At 34.8% G+C, this 26,355-nt stretch overlaps 1 protein-coding gene across 1 annotated transcript in view; it reads left to right on the top strand.

The window, feature by feature from the left end:
* LOC144355095 (short transient receptor potential channel 4-like) overlaps nucleotides 1-16,635 on the top strand; it is a 42,361-nt gene extending 25,726 nt beyond the window's left edge. The window contains exons 4-10 of the mRNA XM_085492550.1: nucleotides 5,610-5,964; nucleotides 6,257-6,399; nucleotides 6,792-7,405; nucleotides 7,581-7,779; nucleotides 11,058-11,219; nucleotides 11,330-11,371; nucleotides 13,871-16,635. Coding sequence (XP_085348676.1) covers nucleotides 5,610-5,964; nucleotides 6,257-6,399; nucleotides 6,792-7,405; nucleotides 7,581-7,779; nucleotides 11,058-11,219; nucleotides 11,330-11,371; nucleotides 13,871-14,278 — 1,923 coding nt within the window. The 3' untranslated portion in view covers nucleotides 14,279-16,635. The remainder of the gene's footprint in view (nucleotides 1-5,609; nucleotides 5,965-6,256; nucleotides 6,400-6,791; nucleotides 7,406-7,580; nucleotides 7,780-11,057; nucleotides 11,220-11,329; nucleotides 11,372-13,870) is intronic.
* Nucleotides 16,636-26,355: the final 9,720 nt, after the last annotated feature.

Here is a 26,355-nt window from a genome sequence, read left to right as displayed (position 1 = left end):
TTAAAATAAGAATAAATTTTTTTATACCCTATGACGTATTTTTATTCTCATGCTCATGCTATCTAATATCGATCTAAACATTTTACGTCATTTTCATTGAATATAATATGTTCCACATATCGGTATCGAGATATTATTTTGAGATCGCTAACACCAAGGGAATATTTTCGCTGCGTGGCTGATGAAAAGCTGATGAGAATCTGTGCTATAAATTGTAATGCTGAGTCGTGAATCAGCAATGTTATGGATGCTGCGTACTTGTGTTGATAATTACTCCTAAGATTATAGTTGTCGCATTGCATGTGATTCACCCTTGAGCGATTTAGGTAGAGCATGCGAAATGGTCGATTTTATCAGAGGAGTAATACTTGAAACAGCCGGGTATTGTTGACACGTTGCAGTGACGGAAATCCAGATATGGGATTTGTGGGTAATTTTATTATTTTAGTGTTAGTTGCGTGGATACTGTGAACACAGTTTATAGGCCTATTCGGCACGACATACGGTGTACTACGCAGGTAGTATTTATGTGTGTGTTGAACACGCTGTAGATGCATTTACTCTCGGCCTACCAACCTCAAAATCCCAGTATACGTCTGTGAAGAATGGTAGTCGTCGGGTTGAGTTGGATATAGTTATGCCAACAAATTATTTATTGAACACTCAACTTTATAAAACCACGTTTTAGCACACACAATAGTAATTCAGCTTTCCATTTAGCATTTGCAAATAGAAAAACAATTACATATTAATAATATAAGAATATGCGTGCATATTAGTCACACATCAAAACGGCAGCGCAGTTGGTCGGATTAGGCTTGCTAGTTTAAAAAATAATTGTATTGCTCCTGTTCCCACAATACAACCATTACTTTAACATGCAATGCATTGTAGTGCCCAATTGATCTCAATGATTTATATTTATTGTGCGTCATATTGCCTTACGAGTATCATAACACTAAATATTGCGCAATTGTTTGGCAAAAAAGTTGAGCTAACATGCAGTGTAAGCGACTATTTGATCATTAACAACATATGGCCTCATGCCCCATGCTTCGTTTTCTCCACTCACACTGTCATTCTACGGTATTGAAGTGATTTATATTCGCTGCATGTAATATACCTGCATAGTTATAATTATGTATATTCATCATTATTTATTTAAAAATAACACGGTATTTATCGCCTACTGAATATGCTAATGTTCCCCGAGAGAGGTATTACATTCCGTCACGATATACCAAATAGTTTTACTTGTCGTTTATAACCTGTAAATACATGTACATCACGTTAACAGGAACATCCGTTCTGCTAATAACAAGTAATTGTATTCAGGAAAATCAATGGATGGTCTCTTCTTTAATTTGCAAGTTAGACAGCCTGTCTTGTAAGTTACTCAATAAATGACGTGTCACAGTCACTTTTCTGTAGCATGAAATGACATTCAACATTACCGCCGTCATGACATGTAACGCGATCCTCATCTATTTGATTACATATATCTTATATATTCAGTAGGCCTACAAGTCATATTGTTTCTATGAACATTTAAATATAGCCTTTCCAATTGCTATCGACATTCATAGCTACGAAATTGTATACTGTGCTGTAGCTGTACCATTCATATTTAAATCATTATTTATTATTACATGTATTCTATTATACTAACTGGCTTCATTGTTTTGGATAATAGTGTCAAATATATATAACATATATATAATAATGTGGATCTTAAATTAAACGCTATATTGTATTCAATAAATATGAGAATGAAAACTATAACTATTTCAAAACGATACGATATTATTGACAATACTAATTTCTGCATAATATGTATATATTTGCTTTGATATATACTGGTATACCACTTTGATATATACTGGTATACCACTTTGATATATACTGGTATACCACTTTGATATATACTGGTATACCACTTTGATATATACTGGTATACCACTTTGATATATACTGGTATACCACTTTGATATATACTGGTATACCACTTTGATATATACTGGTATACCACTTTTTATGTGTCCGACATACTGTTCAGCGTATTCCTTTAATCGAATTTAGCTTAGTTTCGAGTTATCCTGCAACACCATGAAATTAATTAGATTGTTTTTATCAGCTTTCATTGTGCAAAGTAATCTTCAACTTCAATTACGAACAGATAGTCAAATGAGGTAATCTCATCATGGATATTTTGAAAGTTAATGTTCACTCTACATAATGAATGATAATTTTACAGTGAAATGCGATGTACCCAAATTATGTCTAATATTAACCCAAATCCAATCTTTATATGTCTTTTACAGTCCAGTCAATTGTAGTCCCATCTTTAACCATAAATTTGTATGAACTCTGTGTACGACAGTCTTTATATTGACGTGTATTTGACACACAAAAAACACTTCGGGGAATTGCCGTGAGTAACACTAATTCAACTCGTCTAAAACCAATAATTCTAAGAGTAAGTGGTCTGTAATTAGCATTCATAGCAAACATGTTGGTGCGCCAAATGTCACGTGCATAATCCAAGAAACTTTCAAAGGATTTGTTAGTTCAATCATCAATATACTTCAAAAGTTGACATATGAGAACAATTCCAACTCATCTCAGTTACAAAGCTTCGACAAAAAAGATTACAGATGTTTGAGTTGATCACTCATTTCACGTTGTATATCGTTGGCAAACACGGTTATCGTATTTTGATTGTATGAACACTGTGATTGGTTCATTTCGAAGATTATATAGATAACACTCTCTCAATAGACATGTGTTTTCTCTTGTGGGCACTCCCGGGACATGACAGGCGTGACTGGCAGGCTAATAGTCGTGCATATCATTAACGCTGTACATCCATGAGAGCGTTCGCGTCGCCACCCCGGGTGCCCCCGAAGAAGTTAGCTTACGCAAACGTAATCCGGGGAAGTGGTGTCACGTGATTGTATTGGTCCATTGCCATGTAAGCCAAACTCGTGTAAAATGTTTGCAATTTATTTTGAAAACACACCGAGTTGCATTTTATGTTTGAGAAAATTACCTTAACAACTTTTACTTGTCTGTTTTGTCGTTCGCTATCTTTGCGACGAGGGCGGTTGAAACTGCCCCGAGGCGACGGCGCGAACGCACTCAATCTGAAAAGTTATATTTACATGACTCTACGTCAGTTACTGGTAGTCTCTTCACCGCAGTCCTATATATTATAATGTATTCAAGTATTATAATTTATTATACGTATTTAGTATAAACATAGTTTAACGTGTACATTTCACACATCACATCAACAACATTACTTATTGTAGAAATGCGTGTGAACATGTTCTTATCGGTCATCCCCCTATCAACATAAACTATAAATATAATATATAATATCTGTGCCGTTTAGAAAAAAATTACACAGACAGATGTGCTTGGTAAATGACATACTGGAATGCAAATTTAAATGTTTTTACATTGCGACCGTCTTTAGTTATGAACTGGTAAATATAATCGTAAAATATAACGACCAATAGTGTTGCATATCATTATCGCTGCTACACTACTATGTTGAGTTGCTTCCAAGGGTAGTGTTATTTGTAGGTTTACATGACTCAACGTGAGTTACCAGAAGTCTCGTCAACGCATAAACTGAATTTTGGCGTCCGCAATTGCCTTACATAATTAAATAAATCTTACTATGATATATTACTCCTTTGATTGCTCTTATTACATTTATAGAGAGCATTTAACAACATCACATGTGCAATACTATGTGTGTGAAAGTCTTAACATCTTGTCTGCCTATGCACAATTTTAAACACGCGAATCATCTACAATCATTGTACAGTTAGTTACCTCTTTTGTAACATTGTGCTCCACAGTTCTTTGAACACAAATATCCAGACTAATATGACTGGTAAATGTAAGATTAAATGTTTTGAAATTATGAGCTTTTTCATCTAGCAACTGGAAAATATTACGTGCTGTACCAAAAGGTACATAAAGATAAGCTATCATTAAGAAAAAATGTGAAGATCGTTGAAGTTCCTTTGGATTCATATCGTCTGCATGCCATTATTATTATTATTACTATTACTATTACTACTATTACTACTATTACTATTATTATTATTACTATTATTATTATTATTATTATTATTATTATTATTATTATTATTATTATTATTATTATTATTATTATTATTATTATTATTATTATTATTATTATTTATATTATTATTATTATTATTATTATTATGAGAATGACACACATCAGACATACAGGTATTAACGCACAATGTGTACCAATGCTACCTTTATATATTCATATGGCCTATGTGCCATCTTATATATAACGCGCCTTCAATTTGTATTTGAATTTTCTAGAGATTTACATTCCCAGGCCCAACCACCAAATATGTTCGAAAACGTCCAGGTATTCTAAGTGATAATAAACAATGACATGCCATATTAAAGTTCCACTTGCGTTGCTCTTCCAACTAGACAGCATTCCGAGGAAATATAAACTTGCACGTTTAGGCTTCAAACACATGTATACAGTTACCTGGACTTTTGACCCGGAATTGTATCCATTATGATATACGGATTTCACACATAGAGACAAAATGCCAAGTTTGAAGACCCTAGCTATTCTCCTTTGTAGTTATATAATAAACATTCATATACTTATGCTTTAAAGTTGACTTTTGATCCTAAAATGTAAAAAGATCTTGTGAACTGCATATTGTCACATACATGCAAATTTAGCACATGAAGGCGCTGGATATTTTCCCACACATGAATACAAACTTTGTCATGTCTTGTTGATAACATGTGTTATTCCCATTGGAGCTCCATATACATAAAACATACAGTGACCTCAACTTGTTGATCCCAAAATGCGTCCGGATGTATTGGGTCGCACAGGGAACACGTGTCAAGTATGAAGGCCCTGGTTATTTTCGTCCTGTAAATATATAACAAGCATACATAATCTCATACTGTGGCCTTGATCTTTGATTTTCAAAATGTAGCAAGGTCTTGTTAGTTACATGGGAAACGTGTGTAAATTATGATGACACAGCCTATTTTTCAATGTAGTTATACTGTATAATACTTAACACATGCCCTGACATTTAGTTTTTTTGTGCGAGTGACATAGAAAGTATTTGTATTCTGTAGTTTTGCATTATTAATTATCACACTCAGTTAAGTTACTTATTCATTACAATTCTAATGTTCTTATCTTTAATTACAATCAAATTGGATCGAATGATTTTTCCAACAGGTTTTTCAAATATATGTGTGTTATTTAGTAAATGTTATCTATCTAATTTAAGATTTGAAAGTTTCATTACATTGTTGCATAATATTAAAAACATATTCAGTTCAATTAACATGACAATTAAGTGAAATGAAACATATAAACAACCAAATACAATGTTCCATGTATATAATACTGTTTATGGAGTTCCGCCCAAGATAAACAAAATGTCAGTTATTTTGGATTAAATTAATTTGAACACAACCTACTAGTACGAAATAGTACATAGCAGTTTACGAATGTAAATATATATATATATATATATATATCAAACCATATATATTTTCGTTATTCACAGTTTGTGGCACACCCCCACAGTCAACAGAGTCTTGTGGAGAGATGGTATGCAGGACTCCCTGGCTGGAGGCGACATACATCGAACAAAGCAATGTTACTGTCATGTATCCTAATGATCAGCTTTCCAGTCATCTCGCTGTGTTACATGGTAGCACCGAAGCAAAAACCTGGCAACTACCTCAACACCCCATATGTCAGGTTTCTGTGTCATGTGATGTCACAGTTAGTTTTTCTCACTTTCCTGTTAGTGCATTTTGTTAATTTCAACGAGACTGACGATGACATCGATGAGCAGTATTCCGGGTTGAATTTATTGCCAACACAATGGGAGCTTGTTATACTTCTCTATATCATAGGTAGGTGAAATGTTTGTGCATTATATATCATTAGCACCATCAGAGTGGAACTGGACAAAGAAAAACAGATCAAAGATGGTAATATGGGAAACCAAAAGATTTGGGACAATTTGACTTTAAAAATCAATTACATTTAAAACGGCCAACCTTGTATTACTTAGTTAGCAGTATGTATTTATTTATTTACAATTTTGGTCTTTAAATGATATAAAATCACAGAAATTACACACACTCGTCACATTTGTGAAATATATGATACATATTATTAACCACTGTACTTTCCTATTTATAGCTATGACATGGAAGGAACTAAGCTGTCTTGTAAATAAAGGATTTTCTGCCTTCACTGATAACCTGGAAACAAAGCTGTTTGATAATGTGACATTAGCACTGTATTGGGGATGGATTATATTCCGAATGGTTGCTATTTGGCAGGTAGGACCATTTATATTTTTCGAAATATATGAACTCAGTTTATGTGTATTTATTAAGGCCAATAGTGTTATATTTCCTGGACAAAAGCTGCAATCATGTTATAATCTATATATAATGTGTAACTAAACAAAGGACAAACTACTGGTTTGAAAAAAAGTGACATATTGCTTAGTAATTCAGTAATTCGAACAACACATGACGGAAAAGACTCGTGTCAGATATACTGTTTGTGATTTCAGCAGTTTAATCTTGTTCGGCCCAAAACACTTAGTATATATGTGTTTCATTTTGAAATGTTCTTGATATTTCAGTACGCAGTCAACATGGGAGGAGGAGGAATTGTCGTGCAGGATGGTACTAATGTAACGTATCTGAGTGCGAACGTAGTACAGTCAACATCGCCCCCGCAGTATACCTTGCTGGATACCTTCATGAAGGACATCGTACAGCCATATAACAACAGTGATGATATGGGAAGAATCGCCATCTTGAATATTTTAGAAAAAGTTGACTACATCTTGGATGATACTGACCAACTCCAGGAAGAACTTGTGTCATTTCTGGAGTTAAGATTCAACGAACTTGAAAGTAAATTATCACCTAGTGAGACGTCTGGTAGAAAGAAGCGTTCTCCACGAGTCAAAATCTCCCGACCTTTCAGTAATAATGAAAAGCACGGTTACAGCAACTTGCGAGTTTTGAACACCACGGTGGGCAATCTTCCACCAACTCACCCACTACTCATTGCTGAGGCTATGTTAGCAGTCGCCAAGGTGTTTAGCTTCCTGGCAGTGGTACGAATGACTGTTGTGCACTTACATGTTGGGCCTATGCAGATTTCCTTTGCACGAATGGGTGGTGATATTCTCAAATTTACGGTATTGTTCGCGCTAATTCTTGTTGCGTTTTCTGTTGGATTCAGTGAACTGTACCACCTCTATACGTATGAGTTACTGGAAGATTGCAAGAATAAGAACATACGCCGATGCATAATACCATACCAAAAGTAAGTAATTGAATTACATCAGCTCTACCCAAGTAAGTATTATTCCCATACTCAATATGAATACTGCAGCACAATAGAACACTAAGCCTTTTTTGTATATTAGTTTTATCTGATATTCCACTACAGTATACATATGACATCTTATGATTCACTATTAATTCTTTGTTTTCTTTAGTTTTCAGACCTCGATGTTGACTCTATTCTGGACATTGTTCGGCATGACACCATTAACCAGTGTCGAGATAGATGTAGCTAACCATTGGATTACTGAGTTTATTGGACAATTCCTATTTGCTTTTTATCACCTCGTCGCCATCATTGCTTTACTTAACATATTGATAGCTATGATGAGTAATACCTATACCAGGATAGAGGTGAGTCTGGATGTCGAATAGGAGGTATCGATTTTTCTAGTTGACTGGTGCTTGTGTGGATTTTTCTTTAGAGAAGTTTTATCTGTTGTAAACAAAACCTGAGATTGGACCATTTTGTCATATTCATAAAGAAGATTTGATGAATGTAACTTTTGGTCGATCACACTGCTTTGTTTATTCATCAGAAGATGCAGATATACAGACATACTGTTCATTCTGGTTATTTACAGAGTTAATCTATCTTTTGTTATCCATTGTAATTTTAATCCAGAAAGTAAAGGCACATACAACTTCCAGTGCTGTGGACCACTACTGTCTAGCATTGCTGTTGTAGGTGGGGCTTCCTTAAGTCCAAAATCAACAAAGATGCTACCTTCATTTATTTTAGGCATTATAAACAATGATGATTACTTAACGAAAACAAGACTAGAATTTGAATAATCCAGAGTGACAGCAAAGTTGACCTTTAGTGGAAATGTTATTGTCCAGCAGTACAACAGATTCTTTCAGTTTTCTCAGAATAGAACATATTTTATAAAACAATTTTATCATACTGTGGAATACTTTATTTTCGCTGGAATTAATTTTCGCTGAAAAGGCTTTTTGGGCGTTTTGTATGGAATTTATTATCATTGATTTGTGAAAAACACGGAATACATCCTCGCAAGATGCTAATTCAAAGGTGTCTGAGGGAGTTACATGGCAGTTGGATGTTAAAATTGTTATTTTAATCCTCATAAAATTCAAATAGAAAATAAGATTTGCATTTGAGAACCGGTTTACTACTACACAGCTTCCTTACTTTTAAGTTATAATTGTTAGCAATATCATAGCTGTGTCTAAGTGTGTCTAGACAAAGTTCATAAATTCAAATTAACAGTATAAGACTATGGTGCTTAGAAGCCATTGAAACTTGTTATGCTATTTGACAAATGGTCTCCAGTCCCCTTTACCCCTACTTGATACAAACCGGAAGTTATTGTTTGTTTTGCCAAGAAACCTTTACTTTTGAATGGGAAGGTCTTGACAAGCCTTTGACAGTCTAGTAGGCTTCCTATGGGAGGCTGGAATAGCTTACTAGGCTCCCTGTTGTGAGTGTGGTTTCCGCATTGAATTCCTGTGGTATTGTAGGCTTTGTTCTCCTTGGTATAGCTACACATTAACTATTCAGAGGTCATTCCTAATACTTTATGCAACTGTAAGAATGTAAGAATGTTGGTAGGCCTCTCTCTGTATTAATAGATAACATTAAAAATTGTCATCTTGAGCTTGAACTTTGAACCTTTCACATGTGATTTACATTGGGTAGTTGTTTCACTGAGCTTTCACTGCTTTCATAGTTAGATATGTTTTCCATACAAAAACTGGAGAGATTTATTATGATTTCCATGTTTTCCCCTTTTGATAGTTGTGATATTAGTCTCTCAGCCGAGGATTTTGAAATAACGTGCACACAATTTGCCTAAAATAATGTTAATGCAAGTATTCATTTGTAACTATCTGCTTTTAGCTTGTACATTTCAAAAATTAGTTGCATTCAGTGAGTGCAAAGTGAAGCCTCACCAAAACCCAAAACATTGAGTACATGTATGCATCAGATCTATAAATAATTTTCTTTGGATTTAAATCATTTTTTTCGCATGTTTTGAAAATACCTGCAATTTATTCTTACAATTAAAAGAACGTGTGTAATTATAAGGTTATTACAAGATACAGCAAAATGTGCATAAAGGCAGTCATGTGATCGTATCAATACGCATGTGGTATTCTCACCTTATTTTTAGATTTCTATTTGCATTTAGCGGCATAAGCCATATTTCCTGCCCAAAATTCCTGTAAGAAAGCATTTTACATGTTTTTAATTTCTACTTGCGTGATTTTGTTCGTTTAGAAATGGGATTCTATTTCAACCACTTGCATTTATTGGTATTGTCAATAGAAAATGACCTGAAAGCTAAAAATAGCACTTCTGAGTACAGTAACTTAAATGATTAGAGTAGCTGTGATATTACAATCATTTCATAATTGTATGCAATGGGAGACTGAATGATAATTAGATTTTCTGGATTCTAATTTGAGTGATAGGGTAGTGGAGTGATCACTCGCCTCAGAAAGTATGGCCTAGAATTAAAATTTGGTAATTTTTTGCTGCTGCCAGATGTTTAATAACAGTTATAACTAAATGAAAAGTATTGTAGAATACTTTATTTTTGCTTGGAATTAATTTTCGCTATTTTCACTGAAGAAATGATTCAGTAAAAATAAAATCCAGCGAATATACCTTTTCCCCTATATTTTACATTCAACTCATCATCAATCAGTGAAAATAAAATTCATACAAAACACCCAAAAAGTCTTCAGGGAAAATTAATTCCAGCTAAAATAAAGTATTTAATCAATGACAGTGTAGTAATTAAATTTACACCTTACTAGATGCTTGCAATCTCTAACTTTTATTGTAGAAATTCAATTCTGAAAAAAGACACAATCTCGGGTATGTAGAATGACTGCTCTGAGTTCTCACACCATTGCATGCTGATAGGACACTGAAGTGTTTGTTAACCACAGCAACACTTGTAGACAGGAGGCTTTCTAAATTCACTCAGGCTTTCATTGTCCATGGTTAGTATGTGTGAATCCCCTTAGTAAACTAAACAACAGTCTGAGTTGCAGCTTTAGTCAGATTAACTGATTGTATCTAGACTGTGACATGTAACAGGTAGAGGCTTATAATCTTGGTAATGGGTTGTGACGTGTGAATAGCTTTGATAATTCAGGCTGTTAAAGATTACTTGATAGGGTTATCTTTTGTTAACTTCACTTTGTAATCAGGTGTTTACAGCTATTGACCTTGCTATAAGGACATCTATAGTACACACAATTAATTGATAATGTGCATACAATCAGTGTTTCTGTTTAATTTAGCAGCAATCTTGACTTTTAAACTTCCTGAGTAGATACATTTGTTCTACAATGTGCCCTGTTTTGTTGGGAAGGAGATTGCTACTAATCAGCATCAAGGATTTGTAAAATAAATGTTATTAAACCCTAAATTTAGTGGCTATTTTTGATTGGAAAATGACATTATTTTGCACTATATATTTACTTAATTAAGTGAGAACTGTTAAATGCACAAACAAGGAAATCCCAAAAATTGCCTAAGCTTTAAAAACAAACGTTGAGTAAATTGCATGAAAAAATATTGTATTACTTATTAACTTACCATTTTACTAGCTAATGTAACTTTTGGTCGATCACACTGCTTTGTTTATTCATAGGAAGATGCAGATATACAGTGGAAATTTAGTAGAACGATGCTTTGGATGAGCTACTACGAAGAAGTGTCTTCTCTGTCTCCGCCGTTCAATTTACTCCCTTCGTGGATGACGTTAAAAACATTTATCTTGTCAAGGATCAAAGGGAAAGATGCAAGAAAACGGGTATTTATTATTACCATAGACATGAGTTATTTGTTGTATAAATATGTGTGTGATATTAGTGTATTTCATGAAATATGTATTAATTGAAATATCTATCTATTTATCATCAGAGAAAAATCACTCGGATTGAGAAAAAAGACAATGAATACAAGGTAAGATATGCACATTATTCGTTGAACAGGAGTAAAACACTGCATTCTTTACGGGCAATAAATAAATAACTCGGGGATGGGATTGCAGTACAGGTATGGTACCAGGAAGTATGTATTACATACATTTAGGCTGATTTACTTTCCCTGTTTTGCCAGTCAACATGTAAATTTAGAAGGATTCATCTGTCCAAACATAATTGCATATGTAAAGATAGTGATTAGTGATTTAAGACACATATACTTTATACTTTATGAACTATGAAATTTCATAATCAATCCATTATAGTCTGATAATTCCAGCACATATAACACGCAATCATATTCAGTTATTTCATTTAGATGTAGAGTAAAGTTATTCACTGGTAGTATAATAGTAACAATGAATATATTAACACTTTGTCGGTAGCTAAAAAATAAAATGAAAGACGCTCAATTCAGACTCAGACTCTGTAATTACCACAAATAAATACACACACAACACACAAATTCAACACCGTGTGAATTACTCGATTTTATTGAGTAATGAATGTGGGCGAAGTTATCAGATGTGGTGACCTCAATGCCCGGAATGGTTTACTACAGGACTTTGTTGAAGACAACAACAAAACACTTTTGCGCACGTTTATTATTGGAATACAAATGTGTTATCCATGTTATATTTCCACGATATATTCACGTATATGGGTATATTAATATGTTTATTAGTGACATTTTTGTGTTTGCAAAGATTATGAAACAGACAAAATTATATTAAATGGTTTAACGCGGAATGTATTTAACTAAAACATTGTTGCTTAGAGCATTCCTAGCAAACCTCAACTTTGCTTGTTTACTGAATGTACTGCCTTTTGAATGTTGGTCACAGTTCAAATCTATGAAACAAATAGTGAGCTGTCAAACTGTGATAATTTCCATGAAGATTGTTTACAATGGTTCAATGACACCCTGGTATGTACCCGAGTTAAAATTATGTATGTTGAAATTATGCGTGCTCCCACGGCACATGAAAACACACACACAACCTTGTTCAGACGGAATTGAAATGGAGCTTTTACTATCTGCTAAATCTTTACGTCAAACTGTTTAACCTGTATTGGCTTGGTTTTTTGATATCTGTAAGACATATTCAGGATGTGATAACTTACAGCCACACGAGATACTACATTGCTTGATACTACAGGAAAGATACTATGTGAGAGAAACATAATAGATTGAATGAAAAAAGAATATAGTACAATTGATGTTGTCATCTCTCATATTCTAGTTAACAATCTGATAGAAAGAGAATCGGTCACGTAGAATGGAATAAATCAGAATTACCCTACAGTTTAAGCAAATTACACCGCCATTCCACGCAAATACAGTGTATGAGTACACAATTGCGAATGTGCAATATTTGTAAATGTTAATAGATTTGGAAACTTGGATTATGACGACAATCAGGAAAGTATTGCCACAACGATATTTTGCTTGTGTCGCTGGCAAATTAATTGCTGGTAACACTACATATGAATATGAATGTGTATACGTTAATAAATGCAGCCAGGTAAGCAGCGGGGTGGGCAGATGACTGTATGAAATAACCAAACAATCTTGTCAATAAACAGGATAAGCATCTTATAGTACAGTACTGTTGTTCCACAGACTCTTGGGCTAGACAGCTGCAGGGTGAGATACAATGCTTACCAATAGGGTCACGAACGGTCAAATCGTTGAATGGATTTGACAAGTATAACTCCGAATTGAAGATGACACAACATGTATTAACTGTAACCTCCAGTTGTTCTTCGCGATGTGATATTATTAATAGTCACATCAGGAAGACAATTATTCATATGCCACCAAATGCAGTTAATATTTGTTTAATTCATACTCAAATGTCTGATTGACAAATTTCTGGCAATTAAAAATAAATATATATGTTTCGTAAAGTTGTGGGTTAAATTAATTGCACGGGACTTCTGTACCAACATGATAAATGTGTGTGGAATTAATTATGTACATGATTTCAGTGTGCAGTGATACAGAAATATTTTACAGGTGAACCTACTTCCAATAATGTTGTATGGGGAGGAACTAGAATGACCGCCTCGACGAGTGAACAGATATTGACCACAGACTATTAATCTGTGGAAAAAAATGTATCCACATATCTCCATTCCGTAATTTCAATCAGGTCAGAGTTGTAAACCGCTACAAACAAATGGTTTGATCATGTATGGTCTTCATATCCAAATATACCTAGGATAGAATAGACTCTAACTATTTAAACAATAATGAATTCTCCGCGGCGCCATATTAGATGAGGTAGTAATAGTGAGTAAAAACCTTGAATTATGATAGTGTTGAGGTATAATATTATATACAGCATACTGAAGTTGTATTACTCGAAGTGTGTGTAAGAAACATTTATCGCAACCACTGCTAGACAAATTTTCAACAAGTGTTTTCTACAAATTGTTCTGTTGAACAAAATGATATATTATCTATATGTTTCAGGAGCTGGCCAAACAATTGGTACAGCGACTCACTTTCGACCGTAAAGGTGAAGAGGATTCTTCTTCTCAGGAAACATTGATGTTACAGCTGAAAGAAGACATGTCTGGGTTCAAATATGACATCTTTGAAACCTTAGGGGACATGTCAAAGACAGTCAACAGCATTCACAATGCTGTTGATGAGAGTGCTCCTGAATGTGACACAAAGGTTGGCAGTGATTTGTTAAGATCGGCTGAGGCCGCGATAATTAAAGCGAAGAATTGTATGCTTCCAATTCGACCAGATGTGTTCACGCAGATGAAAGGGTGTGGTAGCAAAGAGATTGATTTTGCTGATGACGATGATGATGATGATGTAGATGATGATGAAAATGATGATGATTCTAACGAGATGGAACATCAAGTCTGAGCACAGTGATGTATATATTTAAAATTGAAGTATGTAGTTGTACTCTTATTGGAGTCAGTATGTGATATATGTACACGTGTACTTTCATCAAGATTTACAACTTATGAGAACATTCCTCATAATACTAATGCAAGAACATGCTTCCGAGTTTTACATTAAAATGAATTGAATCTAGTTCGCCACTCCAAAATCTCATTCCTCAACTAAATAGTCTTTCTTAATCTGTCAAACATATATCCTTTGTGTTCAACTAATGATCATATATCTTAAATGTAGTCCCTCATTCTTTGTGTCTGAGATGTATGTCTTATATATCTGTCTTCAGCCTCACATTTCCGTCCTCGTCCCCAACTCGCTTTCTCTGGATAAATATGGCTTTTCAATCACAAACCTGGTTCACCAATCCTACATTAAGGTTCCTCAGTCCTAGTCTAACAATTCCCAAATTCTCTTATTTAGTTTCCAGCCCATATTCCATTCCTTAATCCTAGAATCTAGATTCGCAATCCCCAAATCTTTCCCAGTCCCAAGATTTGTTTGGTTAGTACCTAAATTCTGGTTCCCAATTTTGGTGTACCCATCTACAAATCTGGTTCATTAGTTGCAAATCATGGAATTTCTATCCCTGAAATGTCATTTTCATTCACACCATATTCGTGTTTTTCTGTATGACCTCAAACTATGTATGACCTCAAACTATGTATAACCCAAATTGTGTTTTTATGTGTGACTCCCAAAATGTGTTCTTCCGTGTCATCTAAAATTGTGTTCATCTCTATAACCATAAATTGTATATGTCTACATGACCTCTAATTTTGTTCCACTGCATGACCGCAAATCATGTTCATCTTTTCCCAAACTGTGTACCTCAATATGACCTCATATTGTGTTTATCTAAAGTCCTATTGTGTTCATCTGATCCAAAATTATGTATTTCTGAGTGGCGATGACCCAAAATTGCATTCCTCTGCAGCCTAATCCAAATTGATGTTCTTCCAACTGACCCCAACTTATGTTTTTCTGTATGATTACAAACTGTGTTTCTCTAAATCATCTGATCCATAATTGTGTTTCTCTCTGGTTATAGTTTACAGATTTCGTACTATCCCTTGCCTGTATTTAATTTTCAAACCCAGTCATGTATACCACATACAATTAAACACATTGAATTGTTCAACAGTACAACATGATATGGAAGTCACTATTCTAGAAAAAGTATGGACCAAATGTTTTTGCTTACTGTTTATTATTCTATATATAAAAATACAATTTCAATAATATAGTTAATTGAACATTCTATTCTAACAAAACTAGTTTTTACTGCATTAAACTATAAATAAGTTAGTGTGTATCTGCAAGTTTAAGTACAGTGTTGAGAAAGAGAACCATCAGGTTGTTGTAACATGTACTGTTTAAAAAGCACAAGCATGGCAATAACTAAATATAGTATTGAATGGTTTGATGATGTAAATTCAATAATGGTAAAATGTTGTATTGTAAAAATACGTGTTTTTCGTGATTGATAGTAGATCCAACGTTCAAATCTTTCTAGGCTTGTTGATTTTTTTGTTTGGTGAGCTTGGAACATAAAAGAAGACAAACAGAAGAAGAAAATGGAAAACAGATTAAATGGTTGACAATTTTGCACAATTTGAAAATATAAGTAAGACATACTCTCTGTACACATATCTGATGTCATTGTTAACACGGGATATTTTTACACGGCTGTCTAGAATTAGCGTGTTAGAATTTCAGTAATCAAACGCTGTACCTAAGTTATGACGTGGTGTATAAGATCACATTACCGGTAATTCTGAACACTTAACAAATGAGCTACAAATTAAACTGAGCATATTCACATTAACAATTATATTGGACGAAACCTTCAAACAAAAGCAGTACAAGTAGTAGTTATATCATGATCACTTCGCACAATTTGTTGTTGTTGGTATTGTTTTGCTATCGTCATAACAACGTCGTGATTTGACTAGCACATTTTTATTTTATAAGTCAAAGCATACCAGTATTCATACTTCATTAGAGTTGGTTAGTTCTGACAATCGTGTGTATAGCGCTTCTGATTCTCTTTATCAATAACATTAATAACTTTCAATATTGTATTTATTAGTGTTTGATATAGGGTAAAATAAAATTCTCTACAATTATTTCATTGGGTTTTAGAGGGCGGTGTGTCTAAAATACTGTATATAACCGAGATTGAAATTTGTGTACTAATATTGCAAACTTTTTTAAAATATTATTATATGTGATTTGTTGCTGATAGATTGTTCATATTATATATGATTTAAAATGTATGTCATATCTATTCTCAAATAAAGAATTATCTCTCAAATAAAGTGTTGTTATATGTTTGAGCTAATGCATATAGAAGTAAGCATTTCAGTCGAGTTGTGTACAAATTACACGAATCAGTGTCAGTCACATTCTCCTATATACACGATTTTAAAATCTATATTTATTTTGCATAATACAATGGTGCATATCATTCGCAGAAAATTAATTTCACGTTTCACTGCCAATCAATGAGTTACAATTCACTGAAGTTGTATTACAAATATAATATGATCATAAATGTAATAAAATGTAATTCCAACCACAAATGAAATAACTTCTTTTTCAACAAATGTAATATATTTGATCAACCATAAGTAGATGTAGATGTAGACAACACTCAGAGCAGGTGCCGACCTGCACTAGACTTCCTCGATATTTATATCAACACTCAGAACCACAGTTTAGACTTTCTATATGATTTGGAAATCTGAATGATCTTGCGATTAATACACGTATAACGTTTAATAATATTTCGGTATTTTCTTTTGGAACTGTACTGTATATTATACAATATATTACCTACACATATATTGTGTATGTAATATTGGGTCACATAATGAATAAGTGTGTCAAGTTTAAAGGCAATGGCTATTTTCAACTTATAATTATGTTGCGAAAATACATAAATTTATATTTTACCTGAAATTGTAACCCTTGTATTTCAAAAAAAAAAGTTGAATGCGGCCAAGTTTGAAAGTGTTAGCCATTACCCGTTATTATATAACTAGCTTTCATCAACCAGTACTGTAACCTTGAAGTGTGTGCTAATTTTGAAGGTGCTAGCTATTTTCCCATAACAAAGTGTGTGGTTATATTGTATAGTACAGACACACATACTGTGATTTTGACCTCTTCTGTCCAAGTTTGAGATATAACAACTCCTTCTTGTGGCTCAATAATGAACAAACGCATACAGTGACATTACCCTTTGATATTTTGAACTGAAAACGAGCCCAGGCGCTGTGTAGTTGCACAGGCAACGTCATTTCAAATTCCAAAGGATGCTGGCTATTCTAACCTGTAGTTAAATAACAAACGTACATAAACTCAAACTGTGAACAGCGAAATGTGGCAAGGTTTTGTGAATCGCACAAGTGTGCCTATTTGGGTGCCACTGGCTATTTCCCAACGTAGTTATATCATATAGTACAAAAACATATAAAAAAAACATGCTGTGACAATCGGCTTCGACACCTAAACAGTTACTGTGTTGTGCTGTGACATCGGGAACACTTGTCCCAAATTTCAAGTCATACCTATGTTTTCTTCGAGTTACAAACAGAAACCAACGCGCGCACATACACATGCATATAAGCACGCACTTACACAAACAAGTACAAACATGCACCACGCACGAATAATGTGTGGTTCTGTGATGAAAATTTATATTTATTTGGTTCACGGTTGAATAACGGGGACTTAATTTCATTTTATTTTACCACAGCAAATAACACACCCACACACATATATGCAAGGAAGGCTATGACACATTTGCATATATCATATATTGGCCTTGCTTACGTCAAAAACCAGTGAATCTCAACTCCCAAAATACTGACGGGAAAAAAAACAATTAATATATTAACCTTTCTGGATTGGCCTGAAATATGCCATTCAAATATAAGGGAATGATTAGGGTAAAATAAAAACAATGTTTTTACGCACATGCTTATTCTCCTCCTTTCCAGCTTTATAACTGCACCAAGGTAGTCTTTGCAATGTATTGGGTAAAACAAAGTAGATCAAACCACAATATCTGAAGCGATTTCAAAGGCAGTGCTTGTACTCTGAGCACTAGGTTGTTTGACTCATTTGGAAAATTAATCATAACTATTTCTATGTCAATGTCGGGTCTTCCTTGAATATACTCAGCGGAAGATTGTATTTGACAATCTGTAATACATTGCTTAGCAATAGAAACGTAAGTAAAATGATTTCAATTGAAATAAAGTACTTCTTTCTGTTAATAATAATTGAGGGAGTGCTGTGACTTCTAAGAAAATTATGTATGTCGCTTTACACCTGAGGCTATTTCACAAATTACCACCAGATACTCTAGCCTGTTGGAGAAGAGACGCTAGTGCACACTGAACGTGTTGCTCGACAAGACAGGGTTTTGCAAACAGAATAGCAATGACTTTGAACAGGATAAACACTATGTAATTTTGTTCTTATAAATACATTCTTGCACAATATCCAGAGAGCGGACAATATATTGTGATAACACTGATAGCAGCCAATTTGCTGAGCAGAACATTTTTACTGATCGTAATGGATCACCGATGGATAGCTTGTTTTATTGACATGCTGGCTACAGTTGAGTGAAATGCTTAAACGTCTCATTAAACTATCATCATGGTCATATGTGAGTGGGAAGATGAACAATAGAAGGTTGTTCTAACAAGTCAACTCCAATTTTACTACATTACGTTTTTCTTTAATGTAATGTAATATTAAATAAATAGTGTAATTTATGAAGCTAGTTATTTTCTTGATTATTCGCAATCCGGCAGCGATGGCCGCGATTGATCACGAATTCTAGTTCTCTGAAATATACAATTCGGTAGAGTAAACGTTTGCGCTCAATGGGTAATAGGCAGGTGGGTAAAGGGTACGCATTATTTGATATTGATTATGTTCGGTAACGAATTGTTGTTCAACATGTTTGTCACAGACTTGGACACTGGGAGATCAAAGCCACTACAAAATTAATAACTAAGGCATGAGACTTTTGAAAACATTGGTTAACGGGTCTACATATGATTGTGTTTGACTGGGCCTGGTTGACACTAATGTATCGATGTTATTGGGGCCTATAACATCTGTCTAAAATGTGTTCACATTCATATCTCGTACAGTCAAAAATAATATTTTTTAATATAGTAATATGCGTCAGTGCCATTTGCTGGGTTGACGTGCCTAGTTAGAACGTGAGTGTGTAATTGTATTTGGCACGACTGTTGTGACACTGTTTCACCTGAAGGACATTTGCTCAAACATATAGACTACCAGCATCCAGTATTTTTTTTTTATATTTTAGTACATATATTAAACAAGTGTCATTGACCAGAGAAGAGTGAAAAAGGTACGAAAATAAAGATTTAGGAGAAAAGAAAATCTATGAGATGAATTAGTGTTTTGCAACGTCTATACACATTGACATCTGTTGTCATTGTTCCCGAACAGAAAGACATATCCTCTGTACATTTCTTGAGACTGGGTGTCATTGTCAACAATGTGTCTATCAAATAAATTTGTGATGTAGTCGTTGATTCGTTTTCAGTCAATCTAAACATAGGACACCCTTCTTACTTTCTGCCAATCAACTTTTAAATATTTATTCAATTATTTGTGTGAGATTGTCGCAGACACAATGGGGAGGGGGCAAAGCCACTGCAGATTTATTACCCAAAGGATGCGACTTTAGAGAACGTTGGTTAACGGGTCCGTGTATGTTTGTGTTTGAGCGAGCCTGGTTGACCTCTATATGACCCATAATCAAATTATTTATTCATATTCACTGATTTATTTTTGTTTGCCTATCAGAGAATAACGTCATCATTGCACTTCGTTTGCGTGACGTCACTTGTTAGTACGTGATTTGTTCAAGGCCGTTGTGACATTATAGTCCATTCAAAAATAGAGGGTACCATCATGCATTTTTTATTTTCATTTCAGGAATTAGAAATGATGCCGTACTGTTTTCAACCTTAAATTTTATTATAATGTATTGTTCACTGCAGGATTCATTTACTGAATTACCGTGCCTCGTATCGGTGTTCCGATTGTTCCAAACACACGGTATGTCACTGTCCAACATGTGCTCACGGAACAAAAAATAATCAGTGAGTTTAAAGAAATATACTTCCTCCTCAGTTTTAAAAAAGATTATTATTTCCAGTGACGAAATCCGAGATCCCGTTTTTTAGGTCAGCCAGGTCATGGAGAGAACCTTATACCGACTGAACTACGCAGGTAGGCTGTGAAGGAATGCAATAAAAAGATCTAGATTAAACATGCATGTATCAGGTGTGCCCTGCCATGTACATCCGGGTCGTTTTCTTCCATAGTCATTTACATAAGAAACGTCACCTAGAATGTTTCTATAAGTTATTAAACAGCTAGCTGTCTGAGGCAATGTGAAAACAAAATTCCCATTTATCATGAATCAGTTTATAATAACAAGTTAAAACTATGGGTTCCGGTCAGTTGACTGCAAGGTAATTATATTCCTTGTGTACTGCAAAAGGTCTATACTTCAAATTTATCGTAAGGTAATGTACTTGATGTTGCTCTAAAATAGACCACTTGTAACCAACCTTGTGTGCTACCATGTGCCATTGTTGTCACCAATCATAACTTAGACCCAGCATTCGCTGTCAGTTTCTTCTAAGAAGATAATGTCCTCAGCACGTAACTTGTTTGAAGTCACAATAGAGAACAATGTATTTTACACGCGTTGTATACGTCGCTATGAGTTCCATATCTAACAGGACGCGGCGCGACGACCACCGCTTTTACAGTCGCGGCGGCACCGGGGGCAGAACTGCCGAAACCCTGAAAAGCTGAAACCCTTTGTGTCAGCAAAATTTGCCTCTCAAAATGCAGGAAATAGCGTTCAAGAAGGTCTAGATTTCAATTTTTGTCCGGGGAGTATGCCCGGACCCCCTAGTAAAATCGTGCCTTCCAGGGATTGTGAGCAGACCCCCCCCCCCTCGCAAAATTTCGTGCCACCGCCTCTGTTTTTAATACCGATGAAACTACGCTATGATGGTTCTGTCGAACAATCATATCGACGGTCAAATCTCACCGCTCCCACGCCCGCTATAGTATGCCACACGCTAAAAATATTTAAATACCATCAACTTCTGTTACGATGCCATCTGCTACGATTACGCCAAACCGCCATTCGCTGTTAATGCTCAACCTACGATTCAAGTTCTCCAGATGACTTCTTTGCTATGAGCGTGCAAATACATACTACGCTACAATACACAGCGATCCGGGACTATATTTGTACTGTGCTTACCGGTGAAGCTTAACGAACACTCGCTGGAGGTGATCTAACTAACGCGAATTACTCACAATATCGCTACTTCAAGAAAAATACGGGCAGAACCAAACTATTATTGATGCATGCTTGCAAAGATTTCGGGAACTAGCAGCCCAAAAAAAACATAACTCGTGACATAACTACCTCTAACCACATGTATGCCCGCATATACGTGGTCTGACGCATCGGGTAACGACTAAAAAAAACTACGGAACGTAACTTATACCGATGTTTCATGAGATTTAACTTCTCCACGACTTGTAATAAGGGCTCATTCGATCAGCAACGATAAAGATAAAATGTATCCCAACCACCACCTATTGCTACATTTCTTACCTGTTCGAATTCACGGCATATTCACACTTCATGGTCGTATACCGAACTGAGGCTCGACGACTTATACGTGGCTGTTGTGAAAACATAACTGTAGCGGTAATACATAGTTGTATACACCTCCCCTTCCACCACATCCTACAACACGTACTTATATAAGAAGAGGAATATGCTTTTACAAGTTTTCATATTGGTATTCGACATTGTTATGCCTTTAAACACGTGTGCCGCAGGTTACTTTACACATGTATGGTCAATGACCAGGACAAAGATTTCGCAAATCGTTTTGTTTTCATGAGCAATATTTTTTTCTTTGTTGAACAAACTCTTGATGATGATACATTTTAGACACCGCCAAGTTCGAAATTAACACGCCATCCAATCTATGTAGCAGAACTATTGGTAAGTTAATTTGGATGTGAAAATGTACGTGAATATGTCAGAAATAGGACAATTAGAAAATACAAAAAATTATTATTACCCATCTATAACATAAGGTCAATGATGCACACACGACATTCTGTACACGATTACTGGTTAATCTGGTTGTGTTGTTTTTGAACTTCAAGTTTAGCAATCTGGAAGAAAAGACAGAATTGATCATTCTAAAAACAAAAAGATTTTAGAACTTCTGTTTCATAAATGCCAAACTTGCATTTCAAAATACAAAAAATGTGCCTAAAATGGCAGACATTAAAATCTTCGAGTTTTTTTTTTCATTTAAATGAACATTCGACATTTTAGAAAACCGACATTTTTCAATTTGTTTGAAATGTACGTTTGTAATCTTTAAACCTCGTGTTCAGAATTTATGACAATTGTACTAGTATATATTTAAATGTTAAGGAAGGTAGCGAGAAGGGGTTTTGAATAAAGCATTCTCTGTCTGTTGTTTTATTCAGAACCATAATTTTAAGTATATGATTCATAAGCATAAGTATAGTGGGACAAGTTCGCATTAACTGGAAAGCCATTGTTTACATAAGTACCACGTGACAACAAAAATGGCGAAAATATAAAAGTTCAATAATTCCCAACCTGCCTAGAATGCAAAACGTTCGCGACTTTCCCTGACTTTCGAAGTCAGGTTATAAGTGGAATTGGTTGTCGGAGACGCCACGCCTTGCTCCACCGTTCAAGTGAGAACAGTCGTAATATCTATGACCGCGTACAAAATAACACGTCCAAATCAATAAAACTACTGGCGTCGGTATTTCTGATCCGGAAATACCGAACAATAAAAATGATGTAAAACAAGAGCGCACTAAGCTAGTTTCAACCAACCGGTCCTTTGCTTCTTGAAACTGAGATTCCGGTATTTGCGAACAATCTAGTACGCTACTGTGTTATTTGTTGAAGAATACATAGATTAAAGCTATACAATCTGATAAGTTCGGTGACTAAATAACGTGTGTAAAGAAATACTGTCTTCGATACCGGCCGTTTTTACTACACCGAAATTATTTCTAACTGACGCAGGTATACTTCGATACGGTGGACGTATATGTCACACGCAACGTAATATTACCGTAATTGGTATAGTACAGGTGTGATGGTTCAAATACCAAAATAGCAACAGTAACAGAAAGACTTCCCTGGCGGCGATGATAAAATACGAACACAGAGCCAACAGATGAGGCTTCAACTGGTACTGGTATTATTATACTCTGCAAACATCAAGTACAATAATGCGGTAAAACTCCACTACTCCAATAACTAGATACTTAAACTCCAATACAATTCAACGAGATCTCCGATCTGATCTCAGTGCTGAACAACTCCCCTATATATACCCACACTGTCTATAAATAGACCATTACATCAGCATACATAATGAGTCTGGAACTTACTACAAATTTCTAGAATGTTCCATTACCTTCTATTGCCTCCTACAGTGTCCTATTACCTATTCAACCAACTTCTAAAAATTCCACCCAGACACAGTGCGGTTCTAGAACATTCTCAGTCACACGGAAGTGGTAAACAAGTCGTATGCGACAGTATACATAACGCTTTGTTGAATTATGATACTAAATAAAACGCCGAAATTAAGCTTGTTTTCGTGTGCTGTCACGAGGGCGGATAAATAACGCTTTCATGATGTCATCATGACGACCGACTTATTGAAAAACCTGCTATTGAACCTTCCACGAAAATCATGGAATTTATGATTACAGTACATGGAAAGTTTCTTGTTTATTTTATATTTATTGTTTTCTGTAAAAGGGTTAATTATTCATTGGGTTTTAATTTTGCTTATTTCGCTGACTGGAAAATGCGCTAATTTAAGACCCAGTAAATATGTAAAATTTAGCATAGAACACATTAAATGATAAAACCGTGAAATTAAAATCCAATGAATATGCCTGAAATGGTGAATCAGCGAAATTTGAACGCAGTGAAAAGTAGTCATTTACGGTAATATTGTTTTATAAAATTATTTGTTTTATTTACACTATGAATTCCAGTGAACAAATCATATCGTTTGAGCAAAGAGAAATTTCATTGTAAATTTGTTTAAAATGTATATTTTATTTCATTCACTGTGTTGCTATTTTTTGTCCCAAAATATGACTTAGAGCCGATATTTCTTTTTTCGCTCGGGAGAATGTCTGAAAACGCTGAAGAAAGTGTAGTTATTATTGTGTATTATTATTAAGAAATACTGGATATCATATAATCCTAGTTTGAATTCAACATAGAGGGTTTCAAGGACTTAAGAGCCAAAATTTCGGATTATTATAATCCCTATGACGAATGGGTTAATTTCTAACCTAACGAGGGTTGAACTCCAGGAAGTTCACGATTCCTCGGGTGAATTTTCAACAGACATTACGGGAGATTCCAGCTACCGTAGACTTGTTAAAATCTCAAGACTGCGACTTTGGGGACATTGGTTTACGGGTTCCGTAAGAAATGTGTGTGTGTAAATGTGTAAGGTCAACACCAGGATGGCGCATTATTTACTTATTTATTTTAAATGTATTATTATGATATAATGGAATTCATATTTGTATGACATGTGTCCGAAAATGCGTCACCTTCGTGCTTCGTACAGTCTTGATAATCGATTCAAATAGTTCTTTACGTCAATGTAATTCGTTAAAGTGACGTCTACGCTGGTGAGTGATAAGAGGATGTAGTGACCCGTAATTATAGATGCATGCACTATGTTTCCTTTTCAAAATATTCGAATCCACATTGAATTTAGTTATTATCAGGTGCTGCATTCAATAATGAGAAATACTAACATCCCATGTTATCAATTATTTATTTGTCCATTTAGCGTTTGGTCACCTGTTATATTTAAGCGATTGAAATAAACATAGACGTAAAACGTGATCGGAGCCTCGTTAATATCCTGTCTTTATTGGAAAATTCACAAATTAAAAATAAAATTTATACCATTTGCACTCAGTATAAGTTGATGATACTACATTCAATTTTCCTGATCTACCAAATTACATTTCCGGCCTCTCGTACTACTTTTCAGCTTTCTAAAATAACCTTTCCAACTTTGCAGGAGTCTTTCTTGCCTTCTTAAACGACTCTACGAACTTTCCTTGCAACTATCTCGGTCTCCAATGCAACATTTAAGACTACGCAAGCAACTTTTCAGACGTTCCAAAATACTTGTGAACCTTTCATAAAGTCCTGCATTCGCTAATTGTCGAACCTTTCCCGTTTTTCGAAACACCTTTTGTGACTTGCGACTTTTGACAGGAAGTACTAGTATTTCCTGTATTATCAAACAGCATTGTGAGCTTTACTGCCCTCCAAAGCAACTTTTTGTACTTTGTAGACAACTTTCCTGTCTTCTCAAACCGCTTTGCGAACTTTTCATAGAAGTTTTCCGTATTCCAATGCAACTTTCACGACTTTATTGGCTTCTTTCCTCATCTAATAATAAAATAATTTCCCGCCTCCCAATACTAATTTTCTACCTTTGCAGACGATTTTCTTTTATCTTTTAAAACCACTTTGTGAATTTTTCATACAACTTTTCCGCCTTGCTATACAATTTTTATGACTTTTCAGAGGACATTTTTTTTTACATCTCAAACAAATTTCTCGCCTCTCAAAGCCACTTTTGCAAACGACTATTTTGTCGTTTGAAACCACTTTGCGAACTTTTCAAACAACTTTTCCGCTTTTCAAAGCAACTTTTATGACCTTCCAAACAACTTCCCACTGAATCGTTCTTGAAAGAACTTCACATGCGCACAAGCATTTTTAGCTTTCTTTCGTTCTTTTTTATCACAAGCTCGGCATAAATAGTTATGTCATAGTTAATATATTTAAGTATTTTTTTTAAATAACAACATCATGTTCCAAG

This window comes from Saccoglossus kowalevskii, chromosome 17 (assembly GCF_978046115.1).
Source record: "Saccoglossus kowalevskii chromosome 17, keSacKowa6.1, whole genome shotgun sequence".
NCBI classification, from domain to species: Eukaryota; Metazoa; Hemichordata; class Enteropneusta; family Harrimaniidae; genus Saccoglossus; species Saccoglossus kowalevskii.
This window is presented reverse-complemented; position numbering and strand designations above follow the sequence as displayed.